General features: G+C 38.3%; 1 protein-coding gene across 2 annotated transcripts in view; it reads right to left on the bottom strand.

The window, feature by feature from the left end:
- Positions 1-570: 570 nt before the first annotated feature.
- ppl (periplakin) overlaps positions 571-22,339 on the bottom strand; it is a 33,211-nt gene continuing 11,442 nt past the window's right edge. The window contains exons 3-22 of one of the 2 annotated variants that reach the window (XM_017715486.2): positions 21,825-21,979; positions 20,664-20,784; positions 19,861-19,986; positions 18,426-18,458; positions 17,600-17,761; positions 15,736-15,843; positions 13,739-13,834; positions 12,727-12,849; positions 11,980-12,126; positions 11,030-11,181; positions 9,647-9,750; positions 8,788-8,945; positions 7,812-7,990; positions 7,373-7,511; positions 6,190-6,383; positions 4,984-5,134; positions 4,364-4,447; positions 4,147-4,263; positions 3,809-3,901; positions 571-3,722 (exon numbers count right to left, since the gene is read on the bottom strand). In XM_017715486.2, coding sequence (XP_017570975.1) covers positions 1,053-3,722; positions 3,809-3,901; positions 4,147-4,263; positions 4,364-4,447; positions 4,984-5,134; positions 6,190-6,383; positions 7,373-7,511; positions 7,812-7,990; positions 8,788-8,945; positions 9,647-9,750; positions 11,030-11,181; positions 11,980-12,126; positions 12,727-12,849; positions 13,739-13,834; positions 15,736-15,843; positions 17,600-17,761; positions 18,426-18,458; positions 19,861-19,986; positions 20,664-20,784; positions 21,825-21,979 — 5,112 coding nt within the window. In that variant the 3' untranslated portion in view covers positions 571-1,052. The remainder of the gene's footprint in view (positions 3,723-3,808; positions 3,902-4,146; positions 4,264-4,363; positions 4,448-4,983; positions 5,135-6,189; positions 6,384-7,372; positions 7,512-7,811; positions 7,991-8,787; positions 8,946-9,646; positions 9,751-11,029; positions 11,182-11,979; positions 12,127-12,726; positions 12,850-13,738; positions 13,835-15,735; positions 15,844-17,599; positions 17,762-18,425; positions 18,459-19,860; positions 19,987-20,663; positions 20,785-21,824; positions 21,980-22,339) is intronic. The other variant, XM_017715487.2, reaches the window with a different exon arrangement.

The raw sequence follows: 22,339 nt of genomic DNA, 5'->3' as shown, positions 1-22,339 counted from the left end.
TTGACCAGCATACCAGCATCCAAAACACACCATATGCTAGTTTTGCTGGTTTTTCTATCAGGGTATAGGGTTCTCTCTATTTTCAGCTGACAAATGACAAATAAAGTTTTAAAAAATTGTTTTTAATTTTTAAAAAAAGGACATGATGTGCACTTTTATATCTGTATATATATTTTCGTTTATATTTCTGTGTATTTTCTGTCTTAAATATAGTGAGTGTTATTAAAGGCATCTACTTAGACACCTGTAGAAACCTTTGACCTCAAACTCAAGTTTCCTATTATTTTTTCTAATAACTACTATTATAATAATTACATATTTTCAAGGTTCTCCTGAATTCAGAACACTGGACGTGGTAAACGGAATCATTCAAACCACAAACTTCAAACATTAGATTTTTACTAAAATGTGAAAGGCCTACTGACCTTTAGACTTCAAATATCGAGGGTGTAGCTACCTACCTATAGACAGCTAATGAAGGAGTTTCTCAAATGTTACATATCACTTATTTGTCTGATATGCAGACAAAGCTGAATAGGAAAGTGAAAAGAAGACATGACAACACAGTACTCCAGTGTGCCCACATATATTTTATCTCAAGAATCAATAAAAAGAGGGTCATTTGACACCATTTAAAGATGAAAAGAAAAGAAACTTTCAAAGTGACATGATGACAGCACAGTAAACGTGAGCGATATGTGTAAAATTAAGCTTTTATAGACTCACTCCAAAGGCTTTCATAAGAACATCATAGGGACAGTCAGAGATCACACCCTGTTCAATCACACTGCCTCTGTCTAGCCTTCAAGAAGGACACAAAGATGGCTTAGACATTCTCTCTACTAGCCCAAAATTCAGAACCGGAAGAAAAGAACAGCCAGGTGCATTGATATATGAATGCGTTTGAAAATAAATACACGGTTAACTGAGAGAGAGCAAAGTATGATTTTATATAGAATCTAAAAGCCCAACAGAACGTGTACTTAATCAAGAACTCTTAACCAAGGAAATAAAGTGACAGGGTAGAATAAAAGACGTAATATCTTTGGCAATTATTTGCTCTTTCCTGAAACCATGACGCCAAACTCCTGAATGCTGATTTCTTTGTTCTGGTACTGCTGTAGCTGATGGCGCGTGATGTTTCCAGCCTTTAGGGCATCCTCGATGGAGAACTTCTTGCCCGATTTTCTGTCGTGAAGAACAGATGATTCCCCGCTTGGACCCTTGACGGTGATCTCTTCCCAGTCGCACTCCTGACTCTGGAGGTTGACGAACATCTTCCACTCGATCAAGCCCAGTTTATATGCCTCTTCAGGCCTCATCTCTTTGCCGGTGTCTGGGTCGATGACAACAATGGAACGACGGAGATGACTTTCTCTTTGTTCTCTCTTCACCTTCACCGCAGACAGACTCTTCTGTAGCTTTTCGATCTCTTCGTCTTTCTCTACCGTGATGTGTCTCAGGTCAGACAGCTCTTTCTGTAGGGACGATACCCGGATTTCCAGGTTTTTGCTGTTGTCCAACGGAAGAGACTCTGTGATCTGTCTGGTTTCCTTTGTGGTGATCTGGATTTCAGCCTGAAGTTTCCTTATTTCGTTCAGGAGGCGCTGATTCTCCTGCTGAAGTCTGTTGCTCTCATCACGGATGTAGTCCAGCTCTTTGGATGACTTTGTGTTTGTGAACTCCACTTCGGTCAATCTGGATGTGATTGTGGTAAGTTCTAAGTCCAGTTCTTGTCGGCGTTTTGTCTCTTCCTCAAGGCTTCTCTTCAGCCTCTCAATCTCAAGCTCTGCTTCGGGATCTCTTTCGACCTGAATCTTCTCTGTGCGGACAACTTTTTCCCGGACCTCTGTCCTCTCCAGGGTCTCTTGTTGATGAATTAGAGCATTGAATTCTTTCTCGAGAAGGATGCGCTTGTGCCTCTCTTCCTCAACCTGAAGGCGTAGAATGGAATGCTCTTTCTCTTGCTGAGGATCTTGTTGTAGGACAACTTTTTGTTTCACCGTGACCCTCTCTCTGTTCTCCTTGTCCCTGATCTCTAGCTCAGTGAGCCTTACCCGCAACCTCTGAATTTCAAGCTCGGCTTCTCTACGGGTTTTGCGTTCACGTTCAAGTTCCTCCAGTTGGAGCTCAAGATCAGCCTTTTGACGCTGCAGCCTGGCAAGTTCCTCCTTCAGGACTTCCCTCTGCCTCACCTCAGTGCTGATGTTCTGAGACAAGGTCTCACATTCGGACCTCAAGACTAGGTCTTCCTCCATCTTCACCACCTCTCGTTGGACGATCTTCTCCCTAATCTGTGACAAGTCTAACTTCCTAAGTCGGATCTTCTCTTCGCTGGAAGCTCGCTCTCTCTCCAGATCTAAGCGCTTCCTCTGTTCCTCAGCAAGTTTCCTCTTGAGAGTCTCGATTTCTTCTTTGGTTTTAGGGTCCTCCCTGTACTGAAGGACCTCATTAACCACCTCTTTGGTCTGCACCTGAGGCTTGGTGTCTTTCCACCTCAGAATTTCATCCTTCAGTTGGAGTATCTCAATCTCAAACTTCTCCGTCTGGTGGGTCTTGTCCACAATTTCATTTCTGAGTTTCTCAAGCTCTCTCTCAGTTTCAGGGTCAGTCTTATACCTGATCACCTCCTTGATGATTTCTTTGTATTCAATCTGTGGACCTCTGTTCTTCAGCACAATCAACTCATCCTGGAAGGTCTTAAGTTGGAGTTCAGCATCTCTGCACCTTCTCTGCTGTTCCACAAGTTCCAGCCTGAGATTGGCAACCTCTGTTTCTGCCTTGGGATCAGGTCGAACAATCTCGCGCACCTTCTCCTGAACAATAACCTTTGATTTTTCCTCCTCAAGGCTCACAATCTTCCGCTGAATGTCTGTTCTCTCTCTCTGAGCAGACATGCGTTTGGCCTTTTCGTCCTCAAGCTGCCTTCTCAGGTTTTCAACCTCCCTCTCCAGGGCAATATCCTTCTCCACCTTAAGGACCTCTCGAATGGAGATCTTCTCCTCAGCCATGGCCTTTTCCTTTTCCAGGCGCCTTAGTTTTTCTTGCAGGAATCGAAGTTCGTCCTCAAGTTGTTTCCGGTTATCTATTTCTTTTTGCTTACGCTCAATGAGCAATCTGTACTCACTCTCGAGCTGAGGATCGTTCTGCACCTTTATGACTTCTTCCTCTTTGATGACCTCCTGCTCCTTGTTCTTCTCCGCAGACAGAACAGTTATCTGCTTCTGGATCTGAATCACCTCGTTGTCCTTGACCATCTTCTGTCTCTTGAGCTCCTCTAGCTCTTCCCTAAGCTTCCTCACCTCCTCCTCCTGTCCTCTGTCTCTTTCAATGCGGAGAACTTCTTTGACCGTGTACTGCTGAGCACCTTCTTTCATCTCTGTCTCAATCCCACGCAGCTTCACCCTGAGAGAGTCCAGCTCACTCTCCAGGATACGGGTGGTCCTGCGCTCGTCTGAGAGCTTCTGCTGGACTTTGCTGATTTCTTCATCCAGCTGAGGATCAGGCACCTTCTTGATCAACTCTTTCTTGACAATTGTGTCTTGTGGTTTCTGTCCTTCCAGCAAGTAGATGTCACTCTGAATTGTTTTGATTTCCTTCTCCAGCTGCTGTCTCTTCAGAACCTCTTCCTCCAGCTGCTTCTTGATTCTCCAGGGTTCTTCTCCAGGAGCACTAGCTTTCACAGTCTGGACATTTTGCTGGATTATTTGCACCTCTGGCTGCTGTTAAACAAAGTACCACATAATGAGTTAACATACTGAAAAACTGATTCTGTGCCTAATTGCTTTTGGTTGCCAGTGTGCTGTACCTGATTGAGCAGACTTTGTGCAAACTCCAGGTTCTGCAGTCGTTGTTTATTAACAGCATTGACCTCTGTGAATTTGGCCTCAATGGCTGCTTCCTGTTGGGAAAGAACATAATCTACTTTCAAATGTATAGACCAAAAACACAAACATTTTTGCTACACAATGCACATAAGTTTGTATATATATATATATATATATAAGTGTTCTTTTGCATGTTCATGGTTCTATACGGAACCATTTTCTTTACTCAAGGACCCTTAAAGAACTGTCATTTTTAAGAGTGTACTTCTTTGGAGACATTAATTTCGCTATTTATCTTTTGTAACTATTTATTCCATACCTCTCCCTTCACTCTCAGGGCAGGAGATTCCAATTTGCTCCTTTTGTACGTTTGTGGAACCAAACCATCTTCGAGGTCAAGGATGGACCGGAACCGCTCAGCATCAGTTTCGTAGTCCTGAAGAGTCACAGACAGGAACACGTTAACCTCACATCTTAAGGCTTACTGAATACAGAATACCTGCTGAGGGCGACTCCAAGTGATGGTGTAATCTTACCTTGACCGCTTGCTGGTACAGCTGAGCGTTCTTTGAGACGTTGTTCAAGTCTGACTCCTTTCTTGCGATGTCAGAGAGCAGATTCTGAGAAAAGGAAAGAAAATAAGTTAAGAAACGGCTCTCTAGATGTTTATGGCAGTCTGTTATTAACCCTTGTGTGGTGTTGATGTGTTTGTTACTCAGTGGTCTGGTGGTTACTGTTTAAAGTCAATACAGCCATAACAGTTTATGTTAAAATGACAGATGTTTAAAATATCACAAGTGTCCAGCATAGGGTTCTCCTTTAGCAGCTGTAGCCAGTCAGCAGCCTGTCTATGTTGTCCACCCTCAAACACACACACATACACAAACACATACACACAGAGACACACACACACACACACACACACACACACACACACACACACACTAACAGCAGGCCATGCAGGAGGAGAACAGAGTGAAGGACAAAGCACCTCCGCACTTTTACTCCCCGCAGGTGAAGGCACTGAAAATGGGTTATTTTATATGTTCTTCGCAGAAAATAAGCAACGGACATTTTTCTTTTGGTAAACACTGAAAATGGGTCCCACAGAGCCTGAACACCACACAAGGGTTGAAGATTTTAAAAATGTCCTTACTCTCTGGTTTTTCAGCTTGGCCTCCACCTGTCTGACATCGTCGGTCTCACGTGGCTCATAGTTGGGCACGTGGGACAGCCAGCTGTTCAGATTGTCATAATCGTTGCGGTAGCTGTTGTAGGCCATCTTAGCTCTCTGCAGATTCTGAGATCTACAAGATAAAAGCAGTTTGAATGAACCTCATGTTACATATGCATGTCTGCAGTCAGTAAACATGACCCTCGTAATAAGTGTGAAAATAATCCATTATAATTTCCTTTATAGCTATGAAAATTCCATAGAATGAGACCATACAAAGGTAAAATCACTGCATTCAAGTGTGATGATTATAATGGGTAAACAATTATCATTAATCAGTAATTATGATAAGTATAAATCTATAGCTTATATGATTCAGTTTGATTATGATTCTTCAGAAAAAGGGCAGTATGAAATCTCACATTTCTCCATAACTTGATTTGATTGTTATTTTGTTCGACTCCAAGAATGAAAAACTATTCCTTCACATTTTTATGTACCTAATATAGCCGTGTGCAAAGGTTTGTGCACCCTGGACACATTTTATGTCTTTATTAATTTTACAAGAGAACCAGGGTTACTATTGTTGAATAAAACTGTTGCTAAAGCTGTAACAAAAATAAAACCTACATTTTTCAAAAAACATGAAAACTGTAATGTCCACTGCAAAACTAACCAAAACTAACTGGAATTACTGAGAAAATACGTCTTCCGTGTTTGGTCTTTAAGGAAAGCTGGAGCCGAGCCGAGCTCAAACTACTGCTGGGATGTATTCCACCCTTATCAAATACCTGCCATCACAGCACTTATTAAAATACTAAAGAACAAAACTAAAACTGATCCTCAATAAAAATCAACTAAAACTACTACTTTTGAACTACTAATGCACCTTAAAACCAAAGGAAAAACGAAATAAAAAAACTAATGAATATTTCAAAACTATATTAGCCCTGCAGAAAACACTGTTCCTTTTTGTTATTTATTTGCTGTATTTTATTTTAACAAACGGGAAAAAATAAAACATAAAGTGAGGCTTGTGCAAAAGTTATGGCACGTGTGAAAATAATACAGGACGTGTAACTTATTTTCACTTAGGAAACCAAGACCACATAAAAGTTGAATCATTATGAGCAATAAATGTGCTTTTTTTGGGTATCGAGTTCTTATCAGTGATAAATGTGAACTCACCTGGACTCGACCTGCCTGCCGAGGTTGTCGTAGCGGGCGCTGAGCTTCTGGACGTCGGCCTCCTGTCTCTCGATATCAGGGCAGTATTCCTGGACCTTGTTCACCATGTTATCACAACTGACCTTAGCAGACCTCAGGTTCTGCTCCATCTCTGGAACCACAGACCTCTTTGCCCGCAGATCAGACCCTATGTCCTGTTACAAAAACAGCACTCAGGGTCAAAAGTGCTGTGTAGAACGCAGTAAAGCCGAGTTCTCTACTTCACCACCAGATTACTATGAACCCTCATTAGCATATTGTTCTCTAATTTCAGGGCACTGCATGCAAAAGCTTTTCCTCTATACATCTTGTAAATGGTTCTTCAAGGGTTCTGTAGTAAAAATGGTTCTATATAGAACCATGAACACTCAAAAAAGCCTTTGCATGATTAAAGGGTTCTTTATATATTGTGACACATTGTGACACACAAGGGTTCTTTAGAAAAGTCAATGGCTCTTTATAGAACCAGGCATACTCAAACCACTTGCATGCTTAAATGTTTCTCTCTCTGTACAAAGAACCATTTAAGCACGCAAATGGTTATTTGAGCATTAATGGCTCTTCATAGAACCATTGACTTTACTAAAGAACCGCTTTAGAAACATCTTTTTTGAGAGGGTATTTTAAAATTACAGTGGTGTAAATTGAGTGCAATGGGAGCAAAATAGCCTTAAAAAATCAGAATCAGTTCAGGCTTAATATAACAGAAAATGGTCCAATAAAATACACTTTAATTGGTTTTAATACTGATTTGTCAGATTGGATCAGAACATCTTTGAATATTTCTCAGGTAATAAGTCAAAATCCAAGCCTGTCCAGTAGGTTAAAAGGGTCAGGAACATTGCCACTGGTCTTGTTTTGCGGTAAAATAGACTTAGCCAACAAAAGAAAGATGATCTGTTTTATTTTTTCTGTATAGCACTTTATAAATGGCAACAACTGCTATATAAAATTACTTTTATTATTATTATTATTATTATTATTATTATTATTATTATTAGTAGTAGTAGTAGTAGTAGTAGTAGCACTGTTGTTGTAAATATTAATTATATAGACAATAACCAATTATTATTGTTGTTGTTTGTTTGTTCTAATTTTAACATTATGTGATTATAAAAATGATAAACACGGAAGTGCAGCTTACAGACAGCTCGCGCTGAGTCTTCTCCAGAGAGTTGAGGTCAGATGGAGCCACCTCTTCTCTGGCTAGTCTGTTTTCATAGGTGGACAGCACGTTTTTGGCATTCTGGATGGAGTTCTCCAGGCGGTTGGTGTTCTGAAGTCTGTGAAAACAAATTGAAAAATTGCAGTTTTATTCTTAATTGTTAACGCATTTTTGAATTTATAATGTTCATATGATCCTGACAGACTGTAATACACCACAGGAAGTGTAGGGGACGATATGGCTTCTACTGTTTTGTTTAAAAAGCTCTATAATGTTCACATGATCCACACAGTCACTCTGACAGACTGGAGGAGCTGGAAAAATGATGTTAACAATTAAACACATAATAGTCATCAGTTTAATCGATTATAGAATTTATCATTAGTTTTGGCCTGGACGGTAGCTGGACGGTACATACTTGTCGTCTGCACACTTCAGCAGCTGGTCCACTTTGTTGTATTTGTTGTTCGTGTCGGCCACCTTGGAATAGAGCTGTGGGACGCTGGCACATTTTGGGCTGGACTTCAGGAAAACTTCAGCCTCCTGCACTTTGGAGGTCTTCTCTGGTTCTATCCTGCGGACAGCAGAGGCAATTTCCTGCAAACAAACAAGGAGTTTAGCTTTCAGAAAAGTCAAATATTGTGATGCGTATCGTGTTGTAAAGTAATGTGATATATTGTAAGTATTGCCATATCTCCCACCCCTAATTTGAACACCACCTGGGTCAAATTATACTTTTTGCAATTCTATTTATTTGCTTTATTTAGTTTAACATACTGGGATCAAATAAAAACATGAAAATATAAAATGTGCCATAACTTTTGCACAGGCCCCATTTTACATTTTTTTTTTTAATGTTTTTCTTCCAATATTTTAAACTCAGTAAATAAACATTAATTGTGCATTAATTGCGCAGAAGTGTGTTGGAGAGGTAGTGTGACTTATTTTATAAAAACTAAAAGAATGGAATCTGACTGGGGTGCCTAAACTTGTGCACACTTTAAAATAAGCTAAAAACTGTTTTCAAGCCTGAATTTTGTCCATATTTTAGTCCAGGTTTATAGATAGTGAGTCATACAGTGACAGAAACCACACAATCTAGTCTGTTAGAGATACTGAACACCTCTAACTTGAGGCATCTAGGTATGCAGTTAGCGCGACGCTAAATGGTGGGGCAATAGTTTTCATTTTTTGTTAGCTACATTAGCCGCATACTAACAAAGCATGCAAACATCAGACACCGAACATGATCGACTACATTTGGAAATGTGGTGGGATTGGGTGAATATGCTTTAACTATCACTTTAACTGGGGATTTACCACTTTAAAGAGTGAGGTATGTAGTTTGGATTGAATGTACAGCTTTCAGAGTCTCTAAATGTGTGAGTCTGTACCTTCATGTGCTGCAGCCTGTCACTGGTGTCTTGTAGAGGACGGGTCTGCTCCAGAGGGGGGCGCACTTGAGAGTAAATGGCCTTCTCCTGTTTATCCAGGTCATTCACCACTTTATCCAGTCCAGCCATCAGCTGGCGGCACTGCAGCTCCTGCTTATCTGTGGTTTTGACGGACAGGGAATGAGTCACAGATGAGCCAACGTCACTCAAACACACTGATGATATTATTAAATGGCAGGATGAAATCTTCATTATAGTACATTGCATACACAAACACAGTTCAAAATACTTCATAAAAATAAAAGCTAAATAAAAATAGCATAAACAACAGGGCATGAGTAATTGCAGTGTAGTTAAAATAGAAACTTAATTAAAACAAGACGTCAGTGTAAAATTAAAATGAATAAATGACAATAAAGTAATGAGATATGCTTAAGTGCATAATTTAAGTGTTCATTCGGGTTTAATGTGTGTTGCAAGTTTGAGGGAAGAACTTCTGACTGCCAGTTTGTTCAAAATGTATTAAGTTATTTATTTATTATTATTTAATGAATGAGCATGCTTTCAGTTTTTTTCTGTTTTTAGTTACTGTCAAATATTGGTTTATTTTCATCACAATACAACAATGTATTATTGCCTTTTTATTAGTTTTTGCAAACTGCCAATGAAAACAAGCTCATGTTTTAAAAAATTAAAAATTAGAGGACGGGGAAAAGAAAACGTATGCAGCAAGTTTTTTTTTAGAATTTTCATTTAAAACTTAATTACTTTGAATTTATTTATTGTGTTAAAACTTATCATTATGAAAGTTATGATTACTGTTATTTATTTTTTTACCAAGCTAATCACATGCACGTACCTTGTCCACTAGTGCTGTCCCTCCTCAGGTCAGTGAGCCGAGTCTGCAGCGCTGTTTTGCTGCTGGCCACCTTCTGCTTGAGGCTCTTCTGCTGGTTGACCAAACTGCAGGACAACACAGAGGTTTAATATTTAACTACCGGACACTTACAGTGTACTGAGAGCTAACTACAAATCCAGTCATTTGGCCTTGATCCCAATCCAAGACCTTCAAAGGGAAATTTCACTTAATTTTTCAAAATTTCTGTATAATTCAGTGTGTGAGATGTAAACCGAGTGATTCAGAGTAGTTTGTTGTGAAATGGTTCAGATGTCTTTACAATGGTAGTGATAGGAACCAGTGGTCGCCATGACTACAACACAAATATAGACATTTTATTTACTATCCAGAACCACCAGCAAACCTACACGAGTCTTCTGAGTTTATATGGAATGTTGATGATGGAAAATAGTGGAAAATCTGAAATAATACATTTTCTTTGGGGACTATTTTGCCTCACAGCACCCTGCAAATTATGTATCCCTCCAACATGAATGGAGTTTAAGTTATCAAATCTATCATGAAACAGTGTCTCAGTCATCAGGCAGTGAATTCATAACCATTTCATGTAGGAACTTTCTGTGAGGGAGCTTTTAGAGGTGGACGTCTGGTTCCTATCACTACCACTGTGAACCATTCTGACTCTAAATTTGTCTAGAATAGAGCATTTTACACCAAACCACTCTGAACGAGTGTTTACATCTTAACCATTTATTATGCAGAAATAAAAAAAAAATGATAGAATTCCACAACAGGTGCACAACAAGTGTATTAAACCAATTCGTTTTAGGCAGCACATGCTAGGCTAAGCTAGCAATTTGCTTACAGCAGCTTAGACCTGCCCACTCACACTAACATTATAAGGAGTGTTTCAGCTCTGGATGGCTTTTGAATGAAGCATAATACAAGGCAGCCATTCAGAACAGAGCTCATTTACATGTATCAGTATCAGGGCAGAGTAACAAAAAAGCCAGTTTGATTCTAAGGGGTAAAAAGAGGTTGAATTATGAATGTTTTATGATTGTTTTTGGTACACAAACCCAAAAAATAATATAGAATCAAGAAAGAAATAAAGATAGAAATAAAATACAAGATAAATCTATGATATGGGCCACTAAAAAAAAGCACGACTCCAAACTTTTAACATGCGGAGTAAAGAAAGTCTGTGCAGTAATAATGAATCATATTTACTCATTTTATTGCAAGCTTTAGTTAGTTTTAGTGAGATCGCCTTATATAAATACAGTTTATATAATATATAAGTTTATAACTGTAGTGTTAGTATTATAACAGTATGATTATAAGTCTAGTCGGTCAATGCCAGTCAGAAAGAAGTGCACATACTTTTCAGAAATGGCGACTGATTCAGGGTCGGTGGGTGGGATCATGAAACAAACACCAGGAGCGCTTAGTGTGCGGCTAGTCGGGTCTTTAACATCCCACTTGCTGCCACTGATCCTCAGCAGGGTGTAGCGCTGGCCTCGCAGAATCTGACCCTGCAGAAAAAAACAAGCCGGAGACTCTTATTCTGAGCTCTGATACCTCTTGTAAAACCGCTGCTTCATTCCTGCCATGCAAATCCGAAATCCCACCAAAATCCAGCCCTCACACCACGGCAGGTTTAAACGAGTGGCGGCCTTAAGGATTTAAATACATTAGAATAAAGAGATCTAAACACAAGCAGAAAAGAACGTGCACTCAGCTCTGGAACTGAATATTTCAAATTTCTCCAAGTATAATACGGAGAGTGATGAGCCTCATCTTCAAACAGAATAGATGAGATGAAAGTGAAACTTCAGCCAAAACTGAAATTAGTTTTCCTCCCTTTGCCGCTAACAGTTGACCAGCCAAGACATGTTTGATGCCTTAAGCTTACTTCTTTAGTTTTAGGACTTGAGCTTATGCAAGTAACAAATAATAGAAGCTTATATCCCACCAACTACACAAGTCGTCTAATTGACCTGCTATGTGTGTTTTGTAGCTCTGCTAATGTATTTTCATCTATGTTTATAGATACTAGTGTGTCATATAGTGTCAGGAAACACATAATTAAGTCTAGGTAACACTTTAATTTGTATTGTTTGCACTATATTGTTCATTATAGTGGAAATGCAATGTCTTTGGCTCATCTTTATATGTACATATAAAGTCTCTTAAATTGCCAGCTCTCACGAGCGGGTTCAATTTTTTTTACACACTTTGAACAGCTCAGCCCGTTTGCGCTGAAGTCCCTGTATTCACTGAATAATAGGCCTTAGTACATAATAAGCCTGGAATTTTAAGTGGTTAAGTACCTCTTCTGCGTCAAATTCACACAGCGCCTCCACAGGCAAGAGCTTCTGAGGAGGGTTTCTGCGGTACTTGAGTGGAAGAACCTGTAGGCTGCGGTTCTGCAGAGCCTTCACTCGCTCATCAAAGTGATCCATGGCCTTCGCCTGGTCCTAATAAACACACAGAAACGTGTTAAGGTTCCGAAGACATTCCACAGACTTACTCCCCTCAACGCTACTTCAATTCCTTCTCACTTTAATATAGCACAGAAACCAGTTTTATAGTAAATGCTGAATATTTCATAGTAGGCACAGAATAATTTACAGTAGATTCTGAAAACTTAAAAGAAGATACTGAATAATTCATAGTTCATACTGAGTAACCCAGAGTAGATACTGAATAATTTGCAGTATATACATAATAAAAATATTGGAGATACTGAATTCATTCTAGTTACTGAATAATTCATAGTAGATACTGAATAATTAATAGTAGTTACTGAATAATTAATAGTAGTTAGTGAATAATTCATAGTAGATACTGAATAATTAATTGTGGAAATTGGATAATTCATAGTAGACTGAATATTTCATAGGAGTTACTGAATAATAGTGGATACTGAATAATTCATAGTACAAAGTGAGTAATTCATACTAATTCCTGAATTATTCATAGTAGGCACTGACTCGCACACTTCATTCATTGCAAACTTACAACAAAGATCATACAGGTAATCTTAGTGAAACTGAAAGACTGTAAACAGTATTTACCCCCAGATCAGTGAGAAGACCTTCAAGTTGGTACATGTCTTTAAACTCTGGATTGTACTTCTGCTGGATTTCCGTTTCCAGTCGCTTCAGCAGGTCCTGAGTGTCTCTGGCCTCCTTGTTAAACTGCACAGTATAAAATCAACCAGTTAAACTGGGACCTTTAACTCCTCTTCACAGCAGATTCACCCCTTTCCATTCTCCCCCACTGCTCCCTAGCAGCTCAACAACGCTTCACACACAGAGAGACAACAGAGTCCTAGTTCATCTGACAACAGAGTTACAGGGAAATAAATATTTTATAGGATTATAGTCTTTATCAACATCTAATGTCCAGTCCCATTTCTTATTTTTACCCCTACCCCTTGTTTTCAAGTGTCTCCTTGGCTCTTGGAAATTAGTTACAAGCATCAGCTACTAGTGCTGCTCTGTAGGCAGCCCTGCCAGTCTGCAGTGACAGCAGAGGAAGGTAAAGTTCAGCTCCTCACTGCTGGGCTTTAGTTACATTTAGGGCATCATATGCCTTCAAGGGGGCGTTAACCTTTTTTTATGCTTGTTATGAAGAAAAGGACCATAGTACACAGAAACAAAATTAAACTAAGATAATGCAGTGGCTATTGTAATTTTCTAAAGGAGAATATTCACACATTTGTTTGTTTCGCCTCCATCTTGCCAGTTTTCTTTTTTCCTCCTATCACTCTGTTTGGTGTGTCTGAAAAACCTCCATTTGGTGGACTATGTAGCCCTAACACTTCACCCTCCCCCTCTATCTCAACAAGATTTGGGACACCCTACCCCTAGACATGAACACTCAAAACAGAGGGGTAGGGCTAAGTGGTAGGGGCAAAGGGTGGAATGGGACTGGGCCTAAGTCTATAAAATTGACAGAAAACGGCTACCAGACTTTTTCATGTCATATTTGCTTCAAAGGGCACTTATTTTTATGGATTATTTTAAAGTCCATTGTTCTTACAGCTTTCTATATGAAAAGCAGCCCTTTCTCTGTTCTCCTCACCTTGTGGTACTCGTCCATGTGCTTGAGGTGATTCTCCTCACAGATCAGCAGGTTCAGATACCCCTTCCAGTCTGCATGGACAGCCTCCATATGGGCCTGAACACAACACACATTTCAGATACGCACAGTCTACAAACACTACAAAATTACAGAAGACTCACTGCTGGAACAAATACAGCCTTTACCTATCTTACCTTAATATCTGTTTGTTTCATCTGCAGCCTAGTAAAGTGATCATTTTGTAAAATAGTACAATTTTACCCAATTTTCTTCTTACAGCAAGTGCAGCCATTTAGCCAAGACGTGTTTATTGTCACTAGGAGCTACAAGGCTAATGTAGCTAGCAACTAATGGAACCCCACCAATTAGCATGGTGCTAGCTGCATGCTAAAATCCTCAGAAACCGGCCTTAAACCATGATTTGGGTGTAAAAGCGGCCATGACCTAGCCTAGCGCGTTAGCCTCGTAGCACCACAAATGAAGAAGCAAACGTCAAACACCAACCATATCTCAACTGATTGACTACATTTGTGCTTAAAACTGTGACAAATTACTTTTTGCTGAACTAGAAGACAAATTTCTTGACGGCAGTGTTATTTCTCAATAAATCACAGTCAAACATATAAAGACTGTCCTTCCCTTACAGAAAGTCATTCAATTCACAGAAGAATAAATACATGTTATTTTTGCATGCTTTATATGTTAAAGACAACATGAAAGTGTGTTGACATGAAAGGAAAACTTGATTTTTGAACACTTCACATGTGAAATATGTGTGACTTTTCTTTAAGCAGCCATGTTTAGACTCGGAATTACATATTATGCAGTACCTGCAATTACAGGTGGGCAGTATGACAACATGCATCACTGCCATGACAAATTACATTATTTTACACGTTTCTGAACAGACTGAGGATGTATTGGACCAAACGGACGTTTAATTAAAAAGACTAATTAGTGACATAAAAACTGTATATAAATTGTATAAAATTTTGTAAAAGTGTTGTGATGTAATTCTGAACATATTGCCCTACATTTGTATGCTCTCCACTCACTCTGTATATATGTTATATTATATTTATATATATATTTTATATATATATATATATATATATATATATATATATATATATATATATTTTTTTTTTTTTTTTTTTTTTTTACCACTCCACTGTCCTTCTGCACTTTGTATGTAAATGATACTGGAGTTTGCGCTTCTGGTTAGATGCCAACTACATTTCATTGGCTCTGGACCCCACTCATCCAGCACACACACTTTTTGTTCCGCTCCCCTCAGGTAGGAGGCTGTGGAGCATTAAGTGCAAAACAACCAGACTGAGGAACAGCTTCTTCCCTGAAGCTGTAAGACTCTTAAATTCCAATTAGACAATCACTGCAATGGCACTTCATGTCCACTTTATTGCTGCTTTACTGAATCAGTGCCTCCACTATATCATCCACACATGTCACTTTATACATCACCAGCATTTAGATGTACACCTCCTAACTCGTACTCATACTGCTGCGGTCCATGCTGCTGTTATTTGTCCACCCCTTTATTTGCACCTTCTATTTATTGTTTATGTTACTTGGGAGTTGACTGGACCGTGAGTACAATGTTTCGTTCCACCTCATGTACCACATGTGATGTGAATGACAATAAAGCCTTATCTTATCTTATCTTATCTTATCTTATCTTATCTTATCTTATCTTATCTTATCTTATCTTATCTTATCTCTGTACCTGAACTCTGCACAGCGTTGAATCTAATCTAATCTAGTAGACACTGATAATCTAATTCATAGTAGATACTGAATAATAGTGGATACTGAATAATTCATAGTACAAAGTGAGTCATTCATACTAATTTTTGAATTATTCATAGTAGATACTGACTTAGCTCACACACTTCATTCGTTGCATCTAATCTAATCTAATCTTATCTAATCTAATCTAATTTAATGACTGTTTACAAATGATATTTTCTTGGCAATACCTCGATGACATTCTTCCCTGGGTGGTCCTGTGCAATGAGCTTCTCTCCATCATCATTCAGCTTCGTGATGGTCGCCTCCTTGGACTCCAGGCACTTAGTGATGAAATTCTGTTAGAGAAATGTAACACATGAGACTGTTACGCTGTCAGTTCCCCCCTTTTCCTGCTTCTTTCTGTGCTGCAGCTACAATGCTAACTGCATGCCTAAACCCTGTGGAGAAGTTCAGTGTCTCTGGCCTTGATTATGTGGTTTCTGACACTGTATGACTCACTGTTAACTAAACCTGGACTAAAGCAGTGTTTCTCAGTTCTGGTGCTGGAGGCCCACTTCCTTACACAATTTAGTGCTTCTTCTGCTTTAGCACCCACTTTAAGTCAGTAACGGGCAGGGAATGCGCTGATTAGTCGGTTAGGTGTGTTGGGAGCAGGGAAAACACTAAAAGTGCAGGACAGTGGGCCTCCAGGACCACAGCTGAGAAACAGTGGGCTAAAGTATGTTAGCATAGCTAAAACCCCAGCAGAGGCCATTCAGAAGCCTGAATTTTGTCTTTACTTTTGTTCAATTTTATAGAGTCTGTCATACATTTTGAGATGGCTTCATATTTAAATGTGTGATGAGGCACGTAGTTTGCCCAGTGCTAAATGCTGGACTATAAGCTTTCAATTATTGTTAGCCACATTAGCCTTTTAGACACAAAACTAAAGAAATAAACAGATATTTCTGTGGAGGTTTTTTTAAGTCAGGGGTCTCAAACTATCAGCCTGCAGCACAGCTTTACAGCCTGTCTTATATTTACTCCTTAGCTTTTCTTTTTAGCGCCAGCTTTTCTGAGGCCATATGTTTATACCTGTTTATACATGTTTATACACCTGCATATATATGTTTATGTTCATGACCAGTAGATTAGCTTTACCCAAGGACACTGTGGCTTTATACCCAACAAAAGCTCTACAAATCAGCTCAGACTGATGATTATGATGATAAAAGCAATAATACATTTATGTTTTTCAGAAGAAAACCTGGTGGTGCAGGAAGGTTGAACACAGAGCACACACGACTAATTTAGCTACAACTAACTCAGCTATTATTCTGATCTAGACCGATAGTTAAATCTGTCTTTGTGGATTCATTCAGGAAGATACAGCATGTTACAAATAAGAGATTAACAGAACTATCAAACAAATCCACAACAGTCCGCTCACTATAACCTCTCTTAGGTTTGGCAAGAAAGCTAATGCTATCACAATAAGGGTCCCTAGAATGTTTATTGTATTACTAATACACTACCACTGTTTTAATTATAATACTACTTTAATAATACTGTTTAATTATAATTCTACTACTGTTTTAATTATAATACTACTTTAATAATACTGTTTAATTATAATACAACCACATTTTTAATTATAATACTACTTTAATAATACTGTTTCATTATAATACTACTACTGTTTTAATTATAATACCTATTATTTGTTGTAATAGTAGTAGTTTGTGATGACTTAAATCCATACTAAAGACAAAACTATGGGACACGTTTTCCATATTTTATTTTACAGTGTAAAATATTTGTCGAAGAATAAAATATGGAGTTCAAATTCATACGAGACACCTTTCTGAAGGCATTTTTTACAGCCGGCCCCTCTTGAATCAGACCACATGGCTAGTGGCCCCTAGGTGACTTGAGTTTGACACCCCTTCTTTAATAGTTGATTTAAGGTTTGGACTAATTTGCAATTTATTACAATATAGTATTAATGATATTTATTCACATCTCTACTACAATTTCGACAGGTGTTGATTATTAATCCAGCACTACACAGATACATCTGCCCACCGATGGTCATAAAGACCCCTGCCGTACCTCGTACTGTCTCTTGCGGGCGGGGTAGTCCAGGTTAGCATCGCTCCAGTCGTAACCGATGCGCTCATCAGCCTGCTGGTCCAGCCAATACAGCTCATTAGTGCAGCGCTGCATGTAGTCCTTCAGACTCAAGAGGTTCTTCTGCCGGGCAGTAGAGCTGGCCTTTACAAAGAAAAACACAGAAATGGTGACCTCATAAAATAGCTTAAAATAATAAACAATACCAACATATTTATACCCTCAGATAAAAAAAGCACAATTTAATCACTTAAAAGTCAGTTATTTCTGGTACTATAGTTTTATATGAATTATTTCTGATAGTTGGCATGAAAGGGCACATCTTTGAACTTGAAATCCACACATATTTCAAGAAGAAGATTGTTATAGAAGATGTTTTTGTCATTCATTCTGCACATTGTCATTTTCTGATGTCTAAACAAGCCGAAAATAGTCAGAAATGTAACTATATAATAAATACATGTACTTATGTAAATACATGTAAATAACTATGCAAAGTAAATCAAACAGTGATAACTCCAGATGTCTAAGGGTTAAAGAGAAGTTATTGGAGCAAACAGGAGTCACACAGCTGAATCACACAGTACTCTCCTGTGTCAGAGCCAGCACTGTCAATGCGTTTTGAATGGGCAAATATGAAAAGTAAATGTTTACAAGTGGAACAGGTCCTATAACACAGATTAAGTTCTAATTCAAATTCCCCAGGCTTTCTCATCTCAGAGCAGCCGGCTGGGTGGGTTAGTGGTGAGAGATCAAACGATTAAACCCACTGCTAAAAAACCAGTGAAGCAGAAGAGTTGAGCTTTACCATCAGTCTGTTGTATTTCTGCTGCTGATAGTCCTGAAACACAAACAGCACAGTCAGAGTCAAACACACTGATCTGACTCATTTCAGACACTTTCAGTTCAACTTAGACTCCACTGTTCAAAAGTTTGGGAACACCAGCACTTATTATTAATTCCCCTTACTTTATACACAACTTATACCCAACACAGATTCAAAAAGAAAATACACACCAAGATAATTTCAGATCTTTATTCCATATTAGATGCATTGTAGGGACAATAAGACGTTAATAAACAATAAATAAGACACTAATTATATAGTGATTGTTTTTGTAATCATTTTATGACTCTAGATTTTTTCAGCTCCTATGAAATATGAGACCACATTGATATTCATTTTATTAGAACACCATTCTGGACATTAATTTTATAAGAGCATCACTCTGGATATTAATTTTATAAAAACATGATTCTGGATATGAATGTTAATAGAACTTAATTCTGGATATTCATTTTATAAGAACGTCATTCTGGATATGAATGTTAATAGATCATCACTTTGGATATTAACGTTAATAGAACATAATTTTGGATATTGACATTAATCAAACTTCATTCTGGATATTAATGTTGCTAGAACTTCATTCTGCATATTAATGTTAGTAGAACTTCATTCTGGATATTACTGTTAATAGAACTTCATTCTGGATATTACTGTTAATAGAACTTCATTCTGGATATTAATGTTAATAGAACATAATTCTGGATATTAATGTTATTAGAAATTCATTCTGGATATTACTGTTAATAGAGCATCATTCTGGATATTAATGTTAATAGAACTTCATTCTGGATATTAATATTATTAGAACATCACTCTGGACATTAATGTTATTAGAACGTCATTCTGGATATTAATGTTAATAGAACATCATTCTGGATATTAATGTTAATAGAACATCATTCTAGATATTATACATTACTAGAATTTGTACAGCTCACACAGTTTATAACTTTAGAAATTTCAGGAATCTTTTCATTTTTTCCAAATTCCCAATAATTATTAAATATTGCTTAGAGTTCTGCAACACATTTGGTTTCATTTTATTAAAACATTTGGCCTTGTTCACCAACCGTTCTAAAGAAGAAATTTCTTCTTAAACCCACTTATGGAGTTTTGGCGAAAACTCTGTCATTCCCCAGTGTTGTCTTATCTGGGACTTGTTCTTAGGTAAGAACAGAATCTACACACACTCAATTTTGTGCTTTTAAGAAGGCGTCCTGAATCTGACATGCTCAGACCTTGTTAGGACCTTTTTCTAAACACATTTAAGAACAAACTTAGGGAGATATTAGAGAATGAGTCCCAGTGATTCCACACTTTTGAACAGCAATGGGTGGGAATAATCTGTTAGTTCACATATTACAGTGTTTATTATTATAACATATTAACTCACCCTGTCGTCTCTGTCAGTGATGTAAGGAGCTAAAGCCTCCACTTCACTGTGAAAAATATTGTGCTCCTCAACTTCATTCTCGATGGTGGGCAGGTCCTGACCAAACCCTTTGTTGTTGAGATTTGCCTGTTTAAACACACACGCACACATGCACACGCACCATATTTGCATGTCAGTACTTCGTTTTCCTATATGCAGTCATATACATTCAAAGAACCATTTGCATTCTTAGATAGAAAAATAGATAGATAGACAGACAGACAGACAGATAGATAGACAGATAGACAGACAGATAGATAGACAGATAGACAGACAGATAGATAGACAGATAGACAGACAGATAGACAGACAGATAGATATATACATAGATAGACAGATAGATATATACATAGACAGACAGACAGGCAGATAGACAGACAGATAGATATATACATAGACAGACAGACAGGCAGATAGACAGACAGATAGATATATACATAGATAGACAGACAGGCAGATAGACAGACAGATAGATATATACATATACAGACAGATAGATATATACATAGACAGACAGACAGGCAGATAGACAGACAGATAGATATATACATAGACAAACAGATAGATATATACATAGACAGACAGACAGGCAGATAGATAGACAGATAGATATATACATAGACAGACAGACAGGCAGACAGGCTTATCACCCTGGTAATGCCACATGTAGATATTGGGAATCTGCTGGCGTTTTCATTTCATTTCCACAGAATCAGTAGAATAATGAGAGAAAGTGAGGGAGAGTGTGACACATGGTTACATACAAGTTTCTCGTCAATGATTTTGCCCCAGTTGACGCTGGGCAGCCCCTCAGAGCGGGTCAGGTGGTAAATGTGATTGTGCTCGTCCCTCAGCTTCATCACACGATCACGCAGCTGCTTCATACTGAGGAATTAAAACGACAACAATGTGTTAAAGTAAATACAGGCTAATCACCTTTCAGTCCACAGTATGGCAACATAATGTTAAAGCTGTACTTCAGTGAAAATCAAATCTGAACCCAATTAGTAAATCATTGGTCCACATATATTGGTCCGCTGGCTTGGTAAGGTCAGCACCCCACACTGCTGACTCACCCTAGGCCCACCCAGATTGCTGTCCTTTGTACAAGGTCTAACTATATTTAAATGTCCTCAAACAGGTTTTAATTGCGCACAGACTTTTATTTTGGAAAATGTGCTAAGACAATAATAACAAATAATGAGGCCTAATGTAAATTTATCTGGTTGCAATGGTTTATGTTGTTGCAGACACTGTGCTAGGTTTGTTACACCTTTATTTATGATATTACTGTTAAATTATTTACTATTTTATATCAAAGTATATCAAAAGAAAGAAAAGAAGGAAAGAGAAGTAAATTGGACTGCGAGTAGAAAGTGAGTGATGAAAAGTGGCTTTTTGCGTGACACTCTGCTTAATCACCAGGGGGCCGCCTGGAAAACGCTAAGACAATAGCCGCCAGTGGGCCGCCACCTTTGCCATCCATGGGCCAACAGTGGTCTGCTGTCCTCTTGCTTTCAGTGGACACAGTTTGCTATCTAGTGTTTTTGAGTTTTAGCCCTGGAGCTGCTAACACTTAATGCAAACATATGTAAATCGATTAGTATGGTGCTGACTGCATGCCTAAATAATGACACACTCGCCTCAAACCATACGGAGTTCTTCAGTATCTCTGATAGACTTGATTATGTGTGTTATCTATAAACATGGACTAAAACACAGACACACTTCAGGCTCCTAGTGTGTTTAAAGTGTTTATATGTTCATAGATAACAGTAAGTCAGAACCCACATAATCAAGTCTGTTAGAGACACTGAACTTGTGGGGTTGAAGTGTTGACTGATCGACTAAGTTTGGGGTGAACTGTAAATCATATTTACAGCCAGATGCACTGTAATCATGCGCGGTGGGGTGTCTGTACTCACTCCTGCTGGATCATCTCAGCCTGTGGGTGCTGCAGGCGTTTGGCCTCAGCTGCTTCCTCGTCCAGGCTGGAGAGCAGCTCCAGAGCGCTCAGGATGGATTTGTTGGTAGCGTCCTGATACAGCGGAGGCTTTCCCTCATTGATCTTAGTGATATCCTAATAATAAAAACACAGAACATAAAAGTAGACATGTGAATATTTTGTTTTTCACATTCACAAAAACCAATAACATAAAAATGCCAAGAAGGTGAGGTGTCCCCAAAACTTCTCTAGTCATAAATTCATAATAGTTACTACATAATCAATAGCAGTTAATGAATAATTCATCATAGATACTGAAATACTCATATTAGATACTGAATAAGTTATAGTAGATATATAAAAAAAATGATAATAGATACTGAATAATTTATAATAGATACTCAATAATTCAAGAATTTATAGTAGATACCAAATCATTATAGTTATAACTGAAGAATTCAAAGTAGATACTGAATAATCTATAGATGATACTGA

Source organism: Pygocentrus nattereri, chromosome 14, assembly GCF_015220715.1.
Source record: "Pygocentrus nattereri isolate fPygNat1 chromosome 14, fPygNat1.pri, whole genome shotgun sequence".
NCBI lineage: Eukaryota > Metazoa > Chordata > Actinopteri > Characiformes > Serrasalmidae > Pygocentrus > Pygocentrus nattereri.
This window is presented reverse-complemented; position numbering and strand designations above follow the sequence as displayed.